This window comes from Equus quagga, chromosome 11 (assembly GCF_021613505.1).
Source record: "Equus quagga isolate Etosha38 chromosome 11, UCLA_HA_Equagga_1.0, whole genome shotgun sequence".
In the NCBI taxonomy this organism is placed as follows: Eukaryota; Metazoa; Chordata; class Mammalia; order Perissodactyla; family Equidae; genus Equus; species Equus quagga.
In genome coordinates this window covers 46,398,651-46,415,098 of record NC_060277.1, presented here as the reverse complement: position 1 = coordinate 46,415,098, position 16,448 = coordinate 46,398,651, and the positions used below count along the sequence as shown (strand labels likewise).

The 16,448-nt window shown below is 38.7% G+C and overlaps 1 protein-coding gene across 11 annotated transcripts in view; it reads right to left on the bottom strand.

Moving 5' to 3' along the window:
• SNAP91 (synaptosome associated protein 91) overlaps positions 1 to 16,448 on the bottom strand; it is a 140,397-nt gene that overhangs the window by 25,339 nt on the left and 98,610 nt on the right. For 6 of the 11 annotated variants that reach the window (XR_006890796.1, XR_006890797.1, XM_046677284.1 and 3 more), the window contains 7 exons: positions 12,645 to 12,752; positions 11,765 to 12,025; positions 11,454 to 11,531; positions 11,224 to 11,295; positions 9,361 to 9,444; positions 1,993 to 2,127; positions 198 to 347 (listed from right to left, as the gene is read on the bottom strand). Coding sequence is in view for 9 of the 11 variants with exons in the window: in XM_046677284.1 (XP_046533240.1) it covers positions 198 to 347; positions 1,993 to 2,127; positions 9,361 to 9,444; positions 11,224 to 11,295; positions 11,454 to 11,531; positions 11,765 to 12,025; positions 12,645 to 12,752 (888 nt within the window). In the remaining 2 variants the exon portion in view is untranslated. The remainder of the gene's footprint in view (positions 1 to 197; positions 348 to 1,992; positions 2,128 to 9,360; positions 9,445 to 11,223; positions 11,296 to 11,453; positions 11,532 to 11,764; positions 12,026 to 12,644; positions 12,753 to 16,448) is intronic. The other 5 variants (XM_046677291.1, XM_046677292.1, XM_046677289.1 and 2 more) reach the window with 4 other exon arrangements.

The following is a 16,448-nucleotide window of genomic DNA, read 5'->3' as shown; positions in this document are numbered from 1 at the left end:
TTGGCATGGGTACTGCTTGCGAGGCAATGGCATAGCAACTGTTTATCTTCCAAGGAACTGCACTGGGTAAAGCACTAAGAAATTCTGTCTACTCCTTGATATACTCACCCATAAGTGAATCCAGAAACCAAACATATGAAAAGACAAAGAAAAAAAAATTCACATATGATTCAGTTAAAGAAAACTATATTACTCACTGCCTACTAAGCTGGCAAGAGATGAGTCAAGATCACTCCCAAGGGCTTTGCTTGCTGCCATTGCAGGACTGGGAGGTGCCACTGAGATGGGTGCAGGCTGCCCGGCCGGTGCCACGGTTGGCATCAGAAGGTCACCTAGACCATCGAACACTGGAAATCAGACAGATCAGGTTCAGAATAATTGGGGAAAAAAGAGACCATATGCAAAAGTAAAGGGAAATTGTCTCTTGAAAAACCATGGAAACAAGTGACTATACAGTCTTATCAAAGAAGACATGTAATTCACACTTTTCATGACTATCACACCAAGAAGAACATCTCTACATACGGTTACTCATAAAATATGGAAATACTAATGACCATGAACAAAGATGGAAAAGAAAATTTATGTAATGTACAGGAAAGAGCACAGACTCTGGAGTCGGAATTGGGCTCAAATTCAGCAGCAAAACTCACTAGCTGTGTGACTTTGAGAAAGCGGCTGAGTTTAGTTTTCTCACCTGTAAATGGGGAGAGTACCAATACTATATGGCTTTGCTGTGAAGATTAATTAGATAATATACAGCCTGTCTTTATTATAATGCTTGCTCTGTATGGGTACTCAGTAAGTGCTAGCCATTGTTACTCTCACTAAAAACAATCACTAAAACACTTCTTATTCAAAATGGAGTGATTTACAGCAAAGCCTAAATGATTCGCTCTGAAATCCTATGATGCATACTTTTAAAATAATGCTTACATGAGAAAAGAAGGCTAAATCTCCTAGTTTCCTAAGAAATCAGTGTCAGAATAAAACCTGATCTAATGATCAGTATCTAGTAATAAGTATCTGAAAAACAGTTGACCATATTTTATAAAAATTTTGATTTTTTTCTCTCATTATAGCAATCACTTTTGGTTCTAACTTTAAGGGCATATTTAAAGTAAACACTATTTTAAGCATTAGGAATCATGGCATTATTGATGGTTCCTGATAACCATATAACAAATTATCACTTGTTCCTAGAATACAGAAAGACCATTCAAAATGCAGATTCATAGGATTTGCATAAGCTATTGCCAATATCTTATCCATGTCAAAAATTTTGTGGTTGTTAATTTTTACCAAAAAACTATACATGTTTACCATAAATACTACTATACGAGAACTCTAAACTGAAAAAGGACAGCATTCAACTAGGCACTGGCAATAGAAGCAACCAAATTGTCAGGCAGGGGATATATTTAGGGTGTTTCTGAAACACATTTAATTGCCAAAAACTCACCAATTGAAAATTTGTAGTAAGGACCCAGCATGGGAAGAGTAGAATGGAAGAGAATACAAACAAAATGACAGCAGGATGAAAGGTTAAAGGCAGGCAAAGAATACTATTTGTGTCTCAACTTCATAAAACCAAGGGCCATGCAAGCTTCAAAGGGTGTAAGCAACAGCAGTGGGAATGTCCAAACATTCAGATACTGTATGAAGATTTAGCACAAAGTATTTGTTTTCCCTTAGCCATCTCTAAACCATGTGCATGAAAGCTCATGCAAACAGATGGTGTGCATGTTAAGTTAGATCTCTGCTAAAAATCAAAAACAGAAACACAGAAAGGGACTGTAGGTTATTCTCAAAGCTACCAAAATGTACTGAAAATATTTACTTAAGTTACAGAATGAGACATTAATTGAACAGTTTTAAAACCAGGTTATCACTCAATATTTGCTTAAAAATTTCCTGCTATCATACTAACCTTAGGTGGTATATTTTATTATCAGAACAAATACAAAGAATGTTTGAAAATCACTGCCTTACCTGATGGATCAAAGGAGCTGCTGCTAGAAGTTGAAGGCGTTGTTCCAAAAGCTGCCTCAAAATTGGGCTGTAGCAGGTTATTCTGAGCTGGAGTCACTGGTGATGGAGAAGGGGCCATGAAAGAACCCCCAAATCCTGGGAAAAAACAGTTCCAGAAAAATATAAGCAGAACCAACTAACGGTGGGTAAAAGCCATTAAAACAGAGTCACAAAAAATTATAGAAGACTGAAAAGCAATTGAATGCACATACATGAGAAGTCAATGACACCTGGGAAGTTAGTTCTTTAAAAGTTTTTCAAGTATGTTGATATTTGTCATGTATTAATGAGATTTAAGTTAATTAGAAATAAGCACACAAGAATATACACCCCTGTTAAGACAACTTGTGGCAACCAAGTCTATTATTACAATCGAGTACATAAAGCTAAGAAGGTACTACCAGGGCTAAAATTCAGATAATTATTTTCATTATATCACATTACCATTAAATCACCATACCAGGTCTAGAAAATGCTTAGTTGTATACCTTGGCTCAGTATAATAATACAAATCAGAAAACTATGCATGCACTCTGCCACCAAATCCTCCTTAATTTCTTTCCTGCATGTTCTAGTTCCATTCCTGCTACTGCCAAGTTTAGCTTTCCTCCTACCTCGCCCCCCAACACAGTTCTCAGATTCCTCAACAGTCACCCTGGAGGGCTTCCTGCCTCTAGTCTGGATTTCCTTCCATCTAGTCTCTGTAGTGCAGCCAGAGTGATCTTTCTGAGTGGAAAATGTTGACAAAGTTACTTCTCTAAGATCCTTCATCGGCTCCCCATAACTTCCAGATTCATATATAGTCATGTGCTGCATAACGACTGTGTGGTCAATGACAGACCGCATATACAACGATGGTCCCATAAGATTAGTACCATACAGCCTAGGTGTATAGCAGCCTATATCATCTAGGTTTGTGTAAGTACACTCTATGATGTGTGCACAATGACAAAATCGCCTAAGGACACATTTCTCAGAACGCACCCCACTGTTAAGCGACGCACGACTGTAAAGCAGATTCCTTTGTGTAGCAATCAACCCTTGTTTCTCTGCCCACTGGCCTCCTCCCCTTCCTGCAAACGAGGCTGCAACTGTAACCCGCTATCACAGTGGATCAGTCTCCTCTGGGAGGACTTGCCTTATATTGCCACCCCCTGCTCCCAGCCACAGCCACCTCCGCCCCTCCCACACCGGTGCCAGTGAGCGATGTGCTCTGCCTCTGTGTTCTCAGCACCTGGAACATTTCTCCAGCCTGTTCCCATCATGCTTCTTTAGTCCCACCCCCAAGTCCCCACCCTGGGGACAGCTTTATGGTGTCAGGAACTGTATCTTTTCTTGCCTTTTCTGCTAATATTCAGCATAGTGCCTAAAACATGGAGTTAATGCTTATTGAATGAAGGATACTTTTGAATATAAAAGGTAAGGAAAAATCAAAGACTACTGTACAGTAAGCAAACCTCAAATCAAATATTTATCTTTTGAAGCCTGGAAGCAAATCATTTCTCTTAATCAATGGACAGAAGTAGAGCTCACCCATATTGCTTCTGTACAAAAATAAGCAACCTGTGAGGGAAGTGATTTCTTAATAAGACATTAGATGATCTTCTATTATCAAAGAATTTATTACTACCAGAAGTCTTTCTTATACTCAGCTTGGGTGTATATTCCTTTCTAATCTAGTCACATCTTCTCTTCTTCATAAACTGCTTGCAAAAACATAAATAATCTTTCAAAAAATCCTTCAGCTTACATTCCATAAAACCAATTTATAATTTTGAAAATGACTTCCATTGGGATTCTCTAGTTACTATTTTCTAAAACAGGCAATAATGTTCAAGGCATGTTGCTCCTGGAAATTGACAGTGACATGAGTTTAGGCTTTCCTTGTATATGCATGAAAAATTGCAGTTTGAAAAATTATCACCTATTAGAAGATGGTATTTAAAGATGGCCACTTTAAGTGATTTTAGTATTTGAGTGACATAAACATCATGTAGCTTTACTCACTAAAGAAAAGACATTTTCTAGATCTTTGAAACTAATATTATTATGAAGAAAAGATGGGCTAAAGTAACTATTTTTGTGGATGTGACCATTTTGCTTTTAGGGAGACTGGCAGCTGTGTTAATTCTGATTTTTTGAAACTTTCCATACCTCAAGTCATAATATGGCTATGGCTAAGTTTGATAATTATCCTATGGTGTGGTTCTCTTTGTTATAGGTTAAATGTGGAGACAATTGTACTTGACTCTCAGTTTCTTAAAACTTGGCCAAGAAGAAACAATTTATTCTACAATCACAGCATATTAGTTTTGGAAAGGGTGTTAGGATCATCTGATTCAATTCCGCCTTTCCATGGCTGGGAGAAGTGGTGCAAAGAGAAGTTAACACACCTAGTCAAGATTCAGTAGTAGGAAGAAGAAAACGTGTTTCCTATGTAAGTGCTATTGAGTTTCATAACACAAGTAGGTCATGTCCATAGGTGAATAAATAACACTATTCAATGAGAAAAAAATAGTGCCTTCTGTAAGAAAGTGAAGGGTAAAGCTGACACTGGCATGAGGCTCACCAAGTGCCAGGCACTGTTCCAAGTATTTTTTTAGGTTGAACCATATGAACCACATTAATTGCCAATATTTGACCATTTTGGGCCTATTAAAACAGCAATTTTAGGGGCCAGCCTGTGGCCGACTGGTTAAGTTCATGTGCTCCACTCTGGCAGCCCAGGGTTTTGCCACTTCAGATCCTGGGCACAGACATGCACTGCTCATCAGGCCATGCTGAGGTGGCGTCTCACATAACACAACCAGAGGCACTTACAACAAGAATATACAACTATGTAGTGGGGGAGTTTGGGGAGAAGAAGGAGGGGAAAAAAAATAAGATTGGCAACAGATGTTAGCTCAGGTGCCAATCTTTAAAAAAAAAAAAACAGCAATTTTATCTTTCAGCCTAAAATATACATTAGGTCAATCCTCACAACAACCCCATGAAGTTTCACAGAAGAGGAAACAGGCCAGAAAGTCTAAATAATTTGTCCAAGGTCAAATGACGGCAAAGGTAGAGCCAAGATTCCACACAAGAATCTTCCAGAGCCTGGGGCTTCTTCACCACAATACTGTGTGGCCTCTTCCCCACAGCCAGGAGTGATGCCAGAGTCGCACCCTTCCTTAGGTTTATAAACTCAACACATATCTGGAAAGATGAGTTCTTTCTGTTACACTTAGTTCTTACGGAGCAGGTGCCCTCACAAACCTAGACTAATTGAAAAGCTACAAAGTGACATCCAATAACCAAGTGATTATCTTAAAGAAAAAAATCTACTGCTATACTTTAAATGGAGACCTCAACAGGAAAATTACAGACATTAATAAGCAGTTTGGGGAACTTCTGTTACATGAAAAGTTTTAGAGTCCTCACATAGAGGTAAGTAATAAGAAAAGCCAAACCACTAATCTATCTTTCTATATGGTTCTAAGTTATATTAAGAAAAGTGTTCTATGGAACTGAAACTAAGGGAATAATAAGGCTTCCAGCTGTCCTGCAGGCCCATTTGGACTGTCCTACACTATAACTGAGTTGCCACTCATCTTCAGGTGCTCAACCATCTAGAGACACACTGCCTTTTATCCTATATGATTAGTCTTATGAATGTATCTTTCTAAAGGGGCACAGCCTGCATAAAGTTCTATTAATACAGACATATCAAAACTAACAGTCTATCCAACACATCATATCACTCAGGTTGGAAAAGGGAAATTTTAAAACTCTTGGTAGGTAAACCTACTCCCACATATACTCCCTCCTCCACACCCACATTTGCTCCATTATTATCTTAAACATGATGTCATCTCAATTATTCCAGTGGTATAGTCAGTTGTTAACATATTCCACTTACTAAGGTCAATCTGAGATAGTCTATATTTCTAGAAATAACAGCCTGAGAGCCCTTTGTCTGCCACCTTTCAGACTGCTTTCCATCCCCACTGAGGATGAAAGGCTTCGTCCTCTGCAGAACTTCCCATTTAGTGGAAATTGTTAGTTATTAATCCCACACTGGATATTTTTATATTTTAAATCAGTTCAAGGACTTCTGTAGCTGCGTTAAAAAATTAATCCCCCAAAATTGTCATGTGGTTAACAGAGAATGCAAAACTACCTAAGACTGGCCCATATTCTCCCCAACCTCTGGAATTAAAGATAGGATGTGGCACACTCCTATGCCAGTACAAATTTTTGGTGCAGTCACCCCAGAATTGTGTCTATTATGGAGGAACATGGTTTTCCTGCTTGACATCAACCTCAGAAAGTTAGGCATATCCTTCAACACACCTAATCTCCCCCAGTAATCCATTTTTACATCCAGCATCCAGGAATCTGTCTCTATCTTTCAAACATCTATATTTTCAGCTGGTGTATCTTGAGAGGAGTTTGACAGCTTTACTCTTCACTGTGTGATATAGTATTTCCTTTTATTTGTTATAAACTTAACTCTCAAGTTTCCAGCCAGACTCCATCTGAGATAATATCTGCATCCTACCAGTAATCTCAAAGACTTGGAGAGAATTATTCTTCTATTCTGTCCTCACTGGTCACAACAGTTACCCTTTCTAGGATTTTCTCTAGTTTCACCAGGTTGGGTACACCAAAGAGAACCTGAAATTTTTATTCAAGGGGTAAAAGACGATAAGATAATATTTCATGCACAGTTCAATTCTGGAATTGGTATTATCTGACAGATCTAGAAGTAAATTTGAATGAAGAAGAATAACCACTTTTTATGAGATATGCCCATTTTTAAGGGACTATCCATTTAATTTTAGTTTTCTAGTTTTAAATTATATACCAATTTTTGATAAAGCTTTCTCCTCAATTTTAAAATGATTCTTAATTTTTCATTTAAAATCTCTAAAAATAATTTTTAACATTATAGTACATACTTACTGCATTTCCCTTGTTATTTACATGTAAATTTATTCCCTCAAAAAAATCTAACTTTAGTCAGGCATGGGGTGAGAATCCCCAGTCCAGCAACCAACATTACTTTTGGACAGTCTAAACCTCCCATCACTGTGTCTATGTATTATTTTTCTTTTTTACTCTTTCACAAAATAGTCTTATTTCTAAAAGCCAATAATACCAGATTCTAGAAACTCATAAAATAGAATTTCTCTCTCTGTTTTTTGGTTTACATTCCTACTTTGAACCTGATTGCATTTGTGGATCCTTGTTATTCCTTGTTATCTATGATTAGGTTCATTTATCTTTAAAAAAAAATGTTCCTCTTTATTCCAATAGCCTGTAGACTTAGCTGATCTCTCCCCATAGATACACACACAAGTATAACACAAGGGTTAAGCTTCACTGTAAATTATCACAACACAGTACCCAAAATATTTGTTCTACCATTGATATTCATTAAACAGAAATGTCTGGGCAATGAGAAAACTCAGAAATGGCCACTGTCAGCTAGATTACATACATAAATGTGAGAGTGATTTTATGTTGTGTATATTAGCAGGGTTTTCTTTTCTTTTTTGGCTGGGAAAGTTGCTTCTAGTTCATAGGATGAATTATACTAATATGCCATGATATTCTTCAGTGAGAACATGGCTTCTTGTTGTGTTACTCGAACAAATATGAGAGATGTTTTTCTTTTTTTTTTTAATCACCTTTATTTTTTTTTGCTGAAGAAGATTTGCCCTGAGCTAACATCTGTGCCAATCTTGCTGTATTTTGTATGCGGGTCACCACCACAGCATGGCTGCTGATTAGTGGTGTAGGTCTGCGCCCAGGAACCAAACCCAGGCCACTGAAGCGGGGTGTGCCAAACTTAACCACTAGGCCATGGGGCTGGTCTGAGAAATGTTTTTCTATAAGCAAAATGAAGGGAAGTATGAAAAACCAGCCCAAATAATTGAGATCTAGAGAAGTAATTTAAAAATTAGAAAATTAGAAGTAATTTAAAATTTCTTCCATCAGGATATAAGGTGAAAGAATAGTTGGCCTCATGCCAGACACTCAGATATGTACAGATCACAAGAATTGCCTGGAAAGCAAACTAGACAACAGAACCCATTTACATCTATTTACATTAAAAATTAACTTAAATAGAAAAAAATAGAGAAAAAAGAAAATGTACACAAAATCCTCTTCCCATCACTGAAACAGTCATAAGATGATGACGTGGAAAAATGAGAAAAGTCCAGTCAATAAAACCTATGTAAATGACATTGTCACTTTCATCACTGATTTTCTCCTCTTTTCTACCCCATTTTACTAAGATTTCAGGACAGACAACACAGGAGAGTAATTTAAGCCTGCTTTTGGTGAAGTGGCCTAACTCGCACTTTTCATGCACATCCCCTGCTGGACCCACACATACACCAGGTTGTGCAGCTGAGGCTCAGGTACCTGCTGCTATACTCCATGGTAGGTGACAAAGCCCTTCCTGCTCGTTCCGGGTACATTTTAGATCCTATGTCATCCCCCAGGATCAAATGCCTCAGCTCTGTCACTGACTTCTGCCTTAGAATCGGAATGGAACACAGGCTCTGACTGGCCTCTCTGCTCCTGTTTCTAGTGTCCTCGGCTCTTCTGGAAAGACAGTGTCTCAGGATGTAGCCCTGGAAGCATGGAGAGGCTGGACGGACTGAGGACACTGGAGAAGACAATGTCACTCTGCAGCAGTGGAAGTGGTCAACAGTGGCTGACCACTCTGCCAGGCTCCTGTCTGGCAGGCTTCTATCTCGCCCACCCTGGAAATAAGCAACAACCCTACGCACCTTGTGCCAATCTATCCACACTATGGTCTTGTTGAATTGGGATCATTCCAGAGGTTTTCAGACAGAAAAATGATCAGCTAGTTAAAAAAGTGGCATATGCAGCAGCAGCTTCAACCCAATGGTGGCAATCTGTAATAGTTTCTCCTGGAGTGATTCATAAGTTACAGAATCAATTGTCAAACATGATGGTATCTCTCCCCACAAATTCCTTAAAAAAAAAGACGGGCATAGGCAACACAAGGTGAAAATTTCTACAGAAGCATATTACCTCTTTAGTAAACAAAAAGAAACCTGCTAACTGAAATTACGGCATGTGAGGAACATCCAAAGAGGGACGAGGGCTTGTATACAACTGATTTTAAGACTAATTTCATAGAATCCTGGGATAATCAATCTTTTATTATACAACATCTTACTTTTCAATTTCATGTCTTAAAAGGGAAAGAAAACATGCACCTTGAAATTTATATAATATCTGTTTCTTTAAACTATACCCAAACTTAACTTCCACAAAATACCACTTTATTTCAATTTAATTCATTACCAGCTAGTAGGTCTGCCGATGTGGACGAACTAGAAGCAGCCTGAGGTGCAGGTTGGGGTTCAGAAGCACTACTTCCAAATGCATCTACCCATTATCCGTTATGCAGCAAAAAAAGGAAAAGAGTGTAAACAGTAAGTATAGTAAGTAATGTAAGTGTTTTGCAGAGAAATACACAGACAGGACACTTTGCGTGGTGAGCTCGTCTCCTGTGGATATGTGAAACGACTGAGAGAACTGACTTATGCTTTGCCCAGTTGATTGTCTCAAAAAGCAGTTCTAGGATATTTACAAATTTAATAAAGAATTAATTAAATTAATTAAGAATTAATTTAAGAATTATTTAAGAATTGTAAGAGTAAGAAAATTCTTTTTTTGCTTTCTTTCTTTTTTTTTTTAAGAATAAAGGTTTTGGACTAAATCTTGTCATCTATCAGAACAGCATTAAGGTTTTGAAATTTTTGCCCACAGGTAATACAGGAGAATTTTCCCATTTAGAACTCTATTAAACTTTTAAAAAATTTAACAAATTTAATTCAAGCAGCAGCAGCACTACTTGTACCCACATATTAGGGTTCGGTGTTTATTTGCCACAAGTTTTGAGGCCCTGAATGTCAGAGACTGTGACGTCTTTGTACCTGCATGGCACATACCATGATTCTTCAGCGCACAGCAGGTACTCAATGTGGTTTTAACTTGCTAAGGATGACATTTTAGCCCAAAGCAGACACATTTATGGAGAGTCATGAAGAAATCACTTCAAACCTATACTTTCCTTTTAAAGAAGACTTTAAATGTATCTGCCAAATGAGTAATTCTAGAGTTAATTTAGTACATCTCCCTGCCTTCAGATAACACATTAAAGAAGAGGAGAATACACTTAAATCAGTGACTCTAAAATATTAAATTCAACATAAATAAACCCTACAGATAATGTATGACCTCTAGAATTTAAGTTTTCAGTTTTGACTGCCTTATTTGTTTTCAATTCCGACTTATCTAGTTTACGTTTACATTGCTTTTAAGAACTGAGAAATGTTTATTTAGACAAGAGATCAGGATCACCAAGGCAGAACAGTAGAAGCAAATTCTAATCTACATTAGGATGAACAAAAATACAAAGACCTCAAATGAGAAACGATCTGGTTTTGTTAGACCATGCGCTGAAAATTACGATGAACTGATGAGGATGACGATGATGATGGCAAAGAAATGGAAAAGATCTTAAAAACTTAAGTTTACATTTAAGAGATGGAATGGCTTCACATAGTCAAAAGAAAAATGATGAAATAAAATGAAATAGAAGATGTAAAAACTATTCTGAGGGTGGAAAAAGATTCTGTAAGTGCTGAAGGAGGACAGATACGCACCCCCGAAAAGGTCTATCACACCTGAAGAATCCACCTTTGCTGGAGAGGCAGCGGCTGCAGGAGATGGTGCTGCAAATGCATCCACTGCAGTGAAGCACAGAGCAGGACAAACTGCATGTCACCCAAAGGACAGTGAAACCATGGGCCTTGACAACTGGCTTCTCGAGATTTCATGTTCAATATCAGGCAGTACCACTACAGGCAATCTTAACAGTTAAGGAATGGATTTTAAAATATACACTTTCCAGAAGAAAATAAAATTTGACTTCTTGGGGTCAGAGGCTTTGGCGTGAAAAAATTTTCTCTTTGCACCAGTGTTAGAGTTGAAGTATTAACCCTCATCAGTTGATGAGGGGCTAAAAAGTGAGATTTTTAAAAAAGTGAATTTTTGAGTTTAAAAGAACTCAAGCCAAACCCACATGTTTTCGTATCTACCTCTCCACACATAACCCCCACAAGACATCTCTGCAGGCTTGACCTTGGCAAAGGCACTCACCGGATAAGAGGTCAGCAGTGAGCGAACTCTCAGGCACGGGAGAGGCCCCTTGTGGTGGAGAGGAGAAAGCATCTTCCAAAAGTGAAACAAACCAAAACCAAGCAGAGGTAAGTAGACAGCTGAAATCAAAGTCAAAAATCTAACAAATGCATTATCACAGGTGAGTACAAAGGGTTCAATCATGAAAACAGCTAGGAAAACTAATGTGAAAAGGGTTGCTTTGGTTTTACCTGTACCAAACAGGTCTATGCTAGGAGCAGCATCTGGCTTAGGCGCTGCAGCGACTTCGGGAGCAGAATCAAATAAATCTAAGACCAAGAACACACATGCCTTTACTCAACTTGACAAACCAGCCTGAAACAGCATCCCTTTCCAGTGCTGAAGTAGCACTTTGGAGAATTCTGAAACAAGCAGCAAATGGTTTCCAGAGAACCATTTCGTTACACAGTATTCATGCAGGAAGAGTTGTGTATGCAGTACATCTCAAGTACCAGAATTCAATCCACCAGATGGAAAGAGTTCAACAACAACAAAAATTTACCACCAAAGATATCTAGAGCAGGAGGAGCGGTGGTGGTGGTGGCGGAGGTGGTGGCAGTGGTGGCAGCGGCGGTGGTGGCAGCAGTAGTGGCAGCAGTGGCAGCTGCAACGGCGGGAGCAGGAGAAGGAGCAGTGGCGGGAACCGGAGGGGCTGTGCTAGCTGTAGGGGTAACTACAGGAACACTGGTCTCAGGTGGCTTCATTGCAAAGAGGTCCAGCTCGGGTGCAGCCTCTGCACTACCTTCAGACGGGGCAAAGGGGTCTTTCGGGAAGGAAAGTGGAGACACACAGCATCAGTAAGGAGAGAGACAAGAGAGAGGGGTCCTAACTCTGGGTAGGAGACCCTGACACAGAGTCACAGGCTAGCTAGGCATTAGGCTGCTTAGATTGAACTACATCCTATTAGCAGTGATTAGAATGTTTTTCTAAAGAAAAAAGAAAATTTTGTAGGTACCAAGTTAAGAAACTGAAACACTTCAAAGTACTGTAAGATTAGCCTACAGCCTAGGATCAGAGATTGTCATTCTCCAAACTCTTACAAAAGCTGGTCAATTTGGTAGCTTTGAACATTCATTAAAACATGCCTATATATTTGAACTCAGTGTTACAAAAGAGTACGATAAAGCATTAGAGAAAAAAAAACATTAAGAGAGCATACTTGCACTGACAAAAATTGTCAATCTTGAGAAATTGCCAATTTTGCTAAGTATGCACTTCACTGTCTTAATGTTTTAAGTCCCGGCATTACTAACTCAGTTATGATGAATGAGACTTTACACTCAGAATAAATTAGAATTAGAAAAACATACGGCCACATCTAACTACGGGAGGTTCACATCGGGACAGAGAAACAACAGACTGGCGTGTGCCTTTGAACCCACCATTTCCTGAACATGCATCAAGTGCTGCTGCTACAGGGGTTGGGGGGGCTGGCGCGGCGGCCCCTTCGGGTGCGGCAGGGGCCTCCCCAGGAGAAGCTGCAAAGGCATCTTGGGTGCAGTTTTTAAAACAATAGAAATTAAAGGAATAAAAAGAGAAGAAAATATAGTAAAAGAACCAAGTTAAATTGCGAAGAAGGCTCCCTTATACAACATGAATTTCTTAAAATGCATTTTTATGGCCCATGCATAGTTGGCGGTCACAAAACAATGATTCTTTGCGCCCCTTCAGGTTAATTACATGCACGTGGTACAGTGTGGATACTGCTGAGGCCTATTAGGATCTAAAAGGTAACAAGATTCTCATTGTATAAGGGCTCTGAGAAGCATGTTTTATGTATCATTAGAAATTAATGGATGTGAAAATTAGAACACAAAGATAATTTTATTATGTAATTTAAGACAATAATCTTTCAAGTCCAGTTAATACTTATTCACTACGTTGCTATGATGTCACCAACTAGGGGTTTCTGCCAAACATGGATGTCTTCTGTAATGTCAACAAAATTAAATATATCATGGTAATGTAAACAAACAATTCTAATTTAAATTTTTATAGACTAGGACAAGAAAACTACACTGTTAACATGAAAGTTTTACTAAGTATTCATAAACATTAAGTCTTCATTATCCTTGAAAATCATTTTCAGACACAACCAAGGATTTACAGGAATAAAGAGAGAATAAAATTAGGGGATGACACCATAATGCCTTTATTTTGACTTAAATTTACTGTGGTTTTCAAATATTGTATTGCTCTAGTTATTTGGAAAATGATCTATTTTCAACAGATTAAAAATACAGTTTCATGTTTTAAGACTACAAGTGTATTACTATTTATAGTAGAAAAATCCATTAACATACAGGCACTCCAGTTTATAAATGCCCAATTTATAAAAGGCCGATATGTACAAACCATGTTAATTATGGTAAAAAAAAAAATCCTAAAGTTTTCAAAGAGACTCTGTAGTTCCAAAGTACAAAAGGAATCAAGCTATCATAAGAATGACTTGCTTAGGAGAAGAAACTTCTGGAAAGTGGGGACCAACCCTCACCCAGAGCCTGCCACTTACCTGCTAGACTTCCCATCCTAAAATTCTGCCTTCCACAATACCTACCAGTGTTCCCTAGAGCACTGTTCCTCTGGCCATTATGAAGAATTTGTCAAATATGCTTGGAAAATGCTACACAGTATACCCCCTTTGTGGGAGATTTATGTAGTATATTAGGCTGTAGGAAGTCCTACAGTCAAGACACTTGTTTCTCAGTTTAACCAAGAATGTTCCAAACTGATCTGAGTATGAAAGTCACGAGTAATTAAGTAATGTCCCGAGGCCCACTGTTAAGCTACAGTGAGGGAATAGCTATTCTGAGTAGAGGTAAGTCCGGGGAGAGGCCAGATACTGGAATATGAAAACACGTCACGGGGTAGGGCAGGCCCCGTTCCCTAGACGGCATGTTAAGGACTGTAACAGAGGATGCAGAGCAGCATCAAAGTGCCAAGAGCCAGGACAGAACTACACAAGAAAAGTCCAAGAGGAGGTGACGAGGGCAGGACAATATTTTGTCAAGCATCAGGTGTTTTCTTTCTTTTTATTCCTATAAAATGTGGAACTGGGGCTGATAATATTGGAAACAGCAGAAACAGTAACCACGGTCACTATTTAGTGAGCACTGATGTGCCAGTCACTGTGGAAATATTTTATATGCACTGTTACATTTAATTCCTACAACTATTTGGTGACGTAGGCTCTATGATCTCCCTTTGGAGATAAGAGAACAGAAACTTGGGGAGTCTGAGTGACTTGACCAGGGTCACACAGATAGCCAATGGCCAAGTCAGGATTTGGCCATAAACTGTCTGACTGAGGTTTGTGAGTTTAACTACTATGCCGTGCTGTTACGAACTGTGCCACGTTCTGCTAGTACAGTACTACTTGGATGGAATAAACACCAACTATGTCAGTGCTAGGGGTCAGATAAATATTCATGGGCTGGCCTCTTTAATGATCACTTACGTATAAATATAGCTATATTCTCAGGAGATATTTTTTCTTTCTTGTCAGCAAGACATCTCCTTTAATGCTTCTCCTGTTACTTAAAACTAAACATCATAAACACCTTATTTACTCCCATCAAAACTTCTCTTAAAGACAGGAGCCCCAGCTGCACCAGGTCCTGGCTGTTACGTCTTCCCAGAGAAGGAGACGGAGATAAGAATGAGCAAGACTAGGGATGACCCCAACCCCAGCCACGGTCTGACTGTAGCCATGAAAAGGACTATGAGTGAGAACTGTCCAGCTGAGCCCAGTGGGTCTCCTGGACTGAAGAGAGAGAATAAAATTCTGATGTTGTTTAAAAAAAAACAAGAAAACTTCTTTTTAATACCTAGCTTTCTTTCCTTATCAATGGCAGCATTATCCTCCCAGTGTTGAAAACTCAAGCTAGTTCCAATCTGGTTCTCCTTCGCTTGTTACCCACTTGCAGTTCATTTCTACATTCTGCCAATTTTCAATCAGTGCTACTTCCTGGAAATGCAAGATCCTGCTGTTCTGCAATTATGGACTCAGTCCAGCCCTTACCCAGCAAACCGGTCTCTCCGACACTGCTGCAGACTAGTCTTTTTTTCCTTCTAGCAATCTAGGAAGAATTTTCTCTCGAACTTTTTATCACGTGACCACCTTTCTAAAAATTTCTAATAGCTGTTATCTTCCCCAGCCTGAACCACACCTCTCTCTTCTCCCGCCACATAAAGCCATCTTTAAATCACATACTCGGCCCAAAGGTTTCAATCATTCTCAACAGCCCAAGGGTCAGCTGTCCAGTTCCTTTTCTTCCCCAAAGGTCCACGATTATAAAACTCTCACATGAAATCTAGTTTTAAGTGCTTATATTTAAGTACTGGTTTTAAGGAAGGTTGGTTAACAGTTTGTTAACCACACGTACAAAGGAAGTCAAGCTTGTGAAAGTTCTTTAGTTTTGCAGTCACCTGATTTCAAGCTCATAGACTACCTCCTACAGACTACTGCAGACTTCCATGAACGCTTGCTCACAAATGGATACAGGTGACTGAAAGGGTGTCCTGGCGTTTGTGTGGAGGAGGTAGCACCAATTTCACCTCCTAGGGCTTAGGAACACCCTGTGCTGTTACAAACTAATGCGCTGTTGTTAGTAAGATTTTCATAAATAGAATGTTTTTAAGGATTTTGTCTTTTACTTTTACTAACATCTAAATTTTTTAAGCACAACACTGCCTTGCAGTGCTGTCCTGCATGAACACAGAAAGTGGATTTTATTTCTTAAAAGTTCACTTTAAAAATGAGAACATTTAGATTTCACTCATATGTGGAGGATAAACAAACTAAGGACAAAGAGAACAGTTTAGTGGTTACCAGGGGAAAGGGGGTGGGGGTGGGCACAAGGGGTGAAGGGGCGCATTTACGTGGTGACTGGCAATAAGAATGTACAACTGAAATTCCACGTTATAAACTAATAAGACCTCAGTAAAATAAAAAAGAAACCATTTAGTAAAGATAATGTTTCCTAAAAAAATTTTAATGACTTACATTGAAATGACTAAAATGTTATGTGGGTATCAATCTGAGTATTAAAATATAACAGATGTTTCCTAGTTGTCAAATTGTAATGAAAATACATACATAAAAAAGTTTAATGTTTTAACATTTCATATCCATGAAATTAAACAATTACCCATTTTTCAGAAATGGATGTTGGTGAAATCATGAG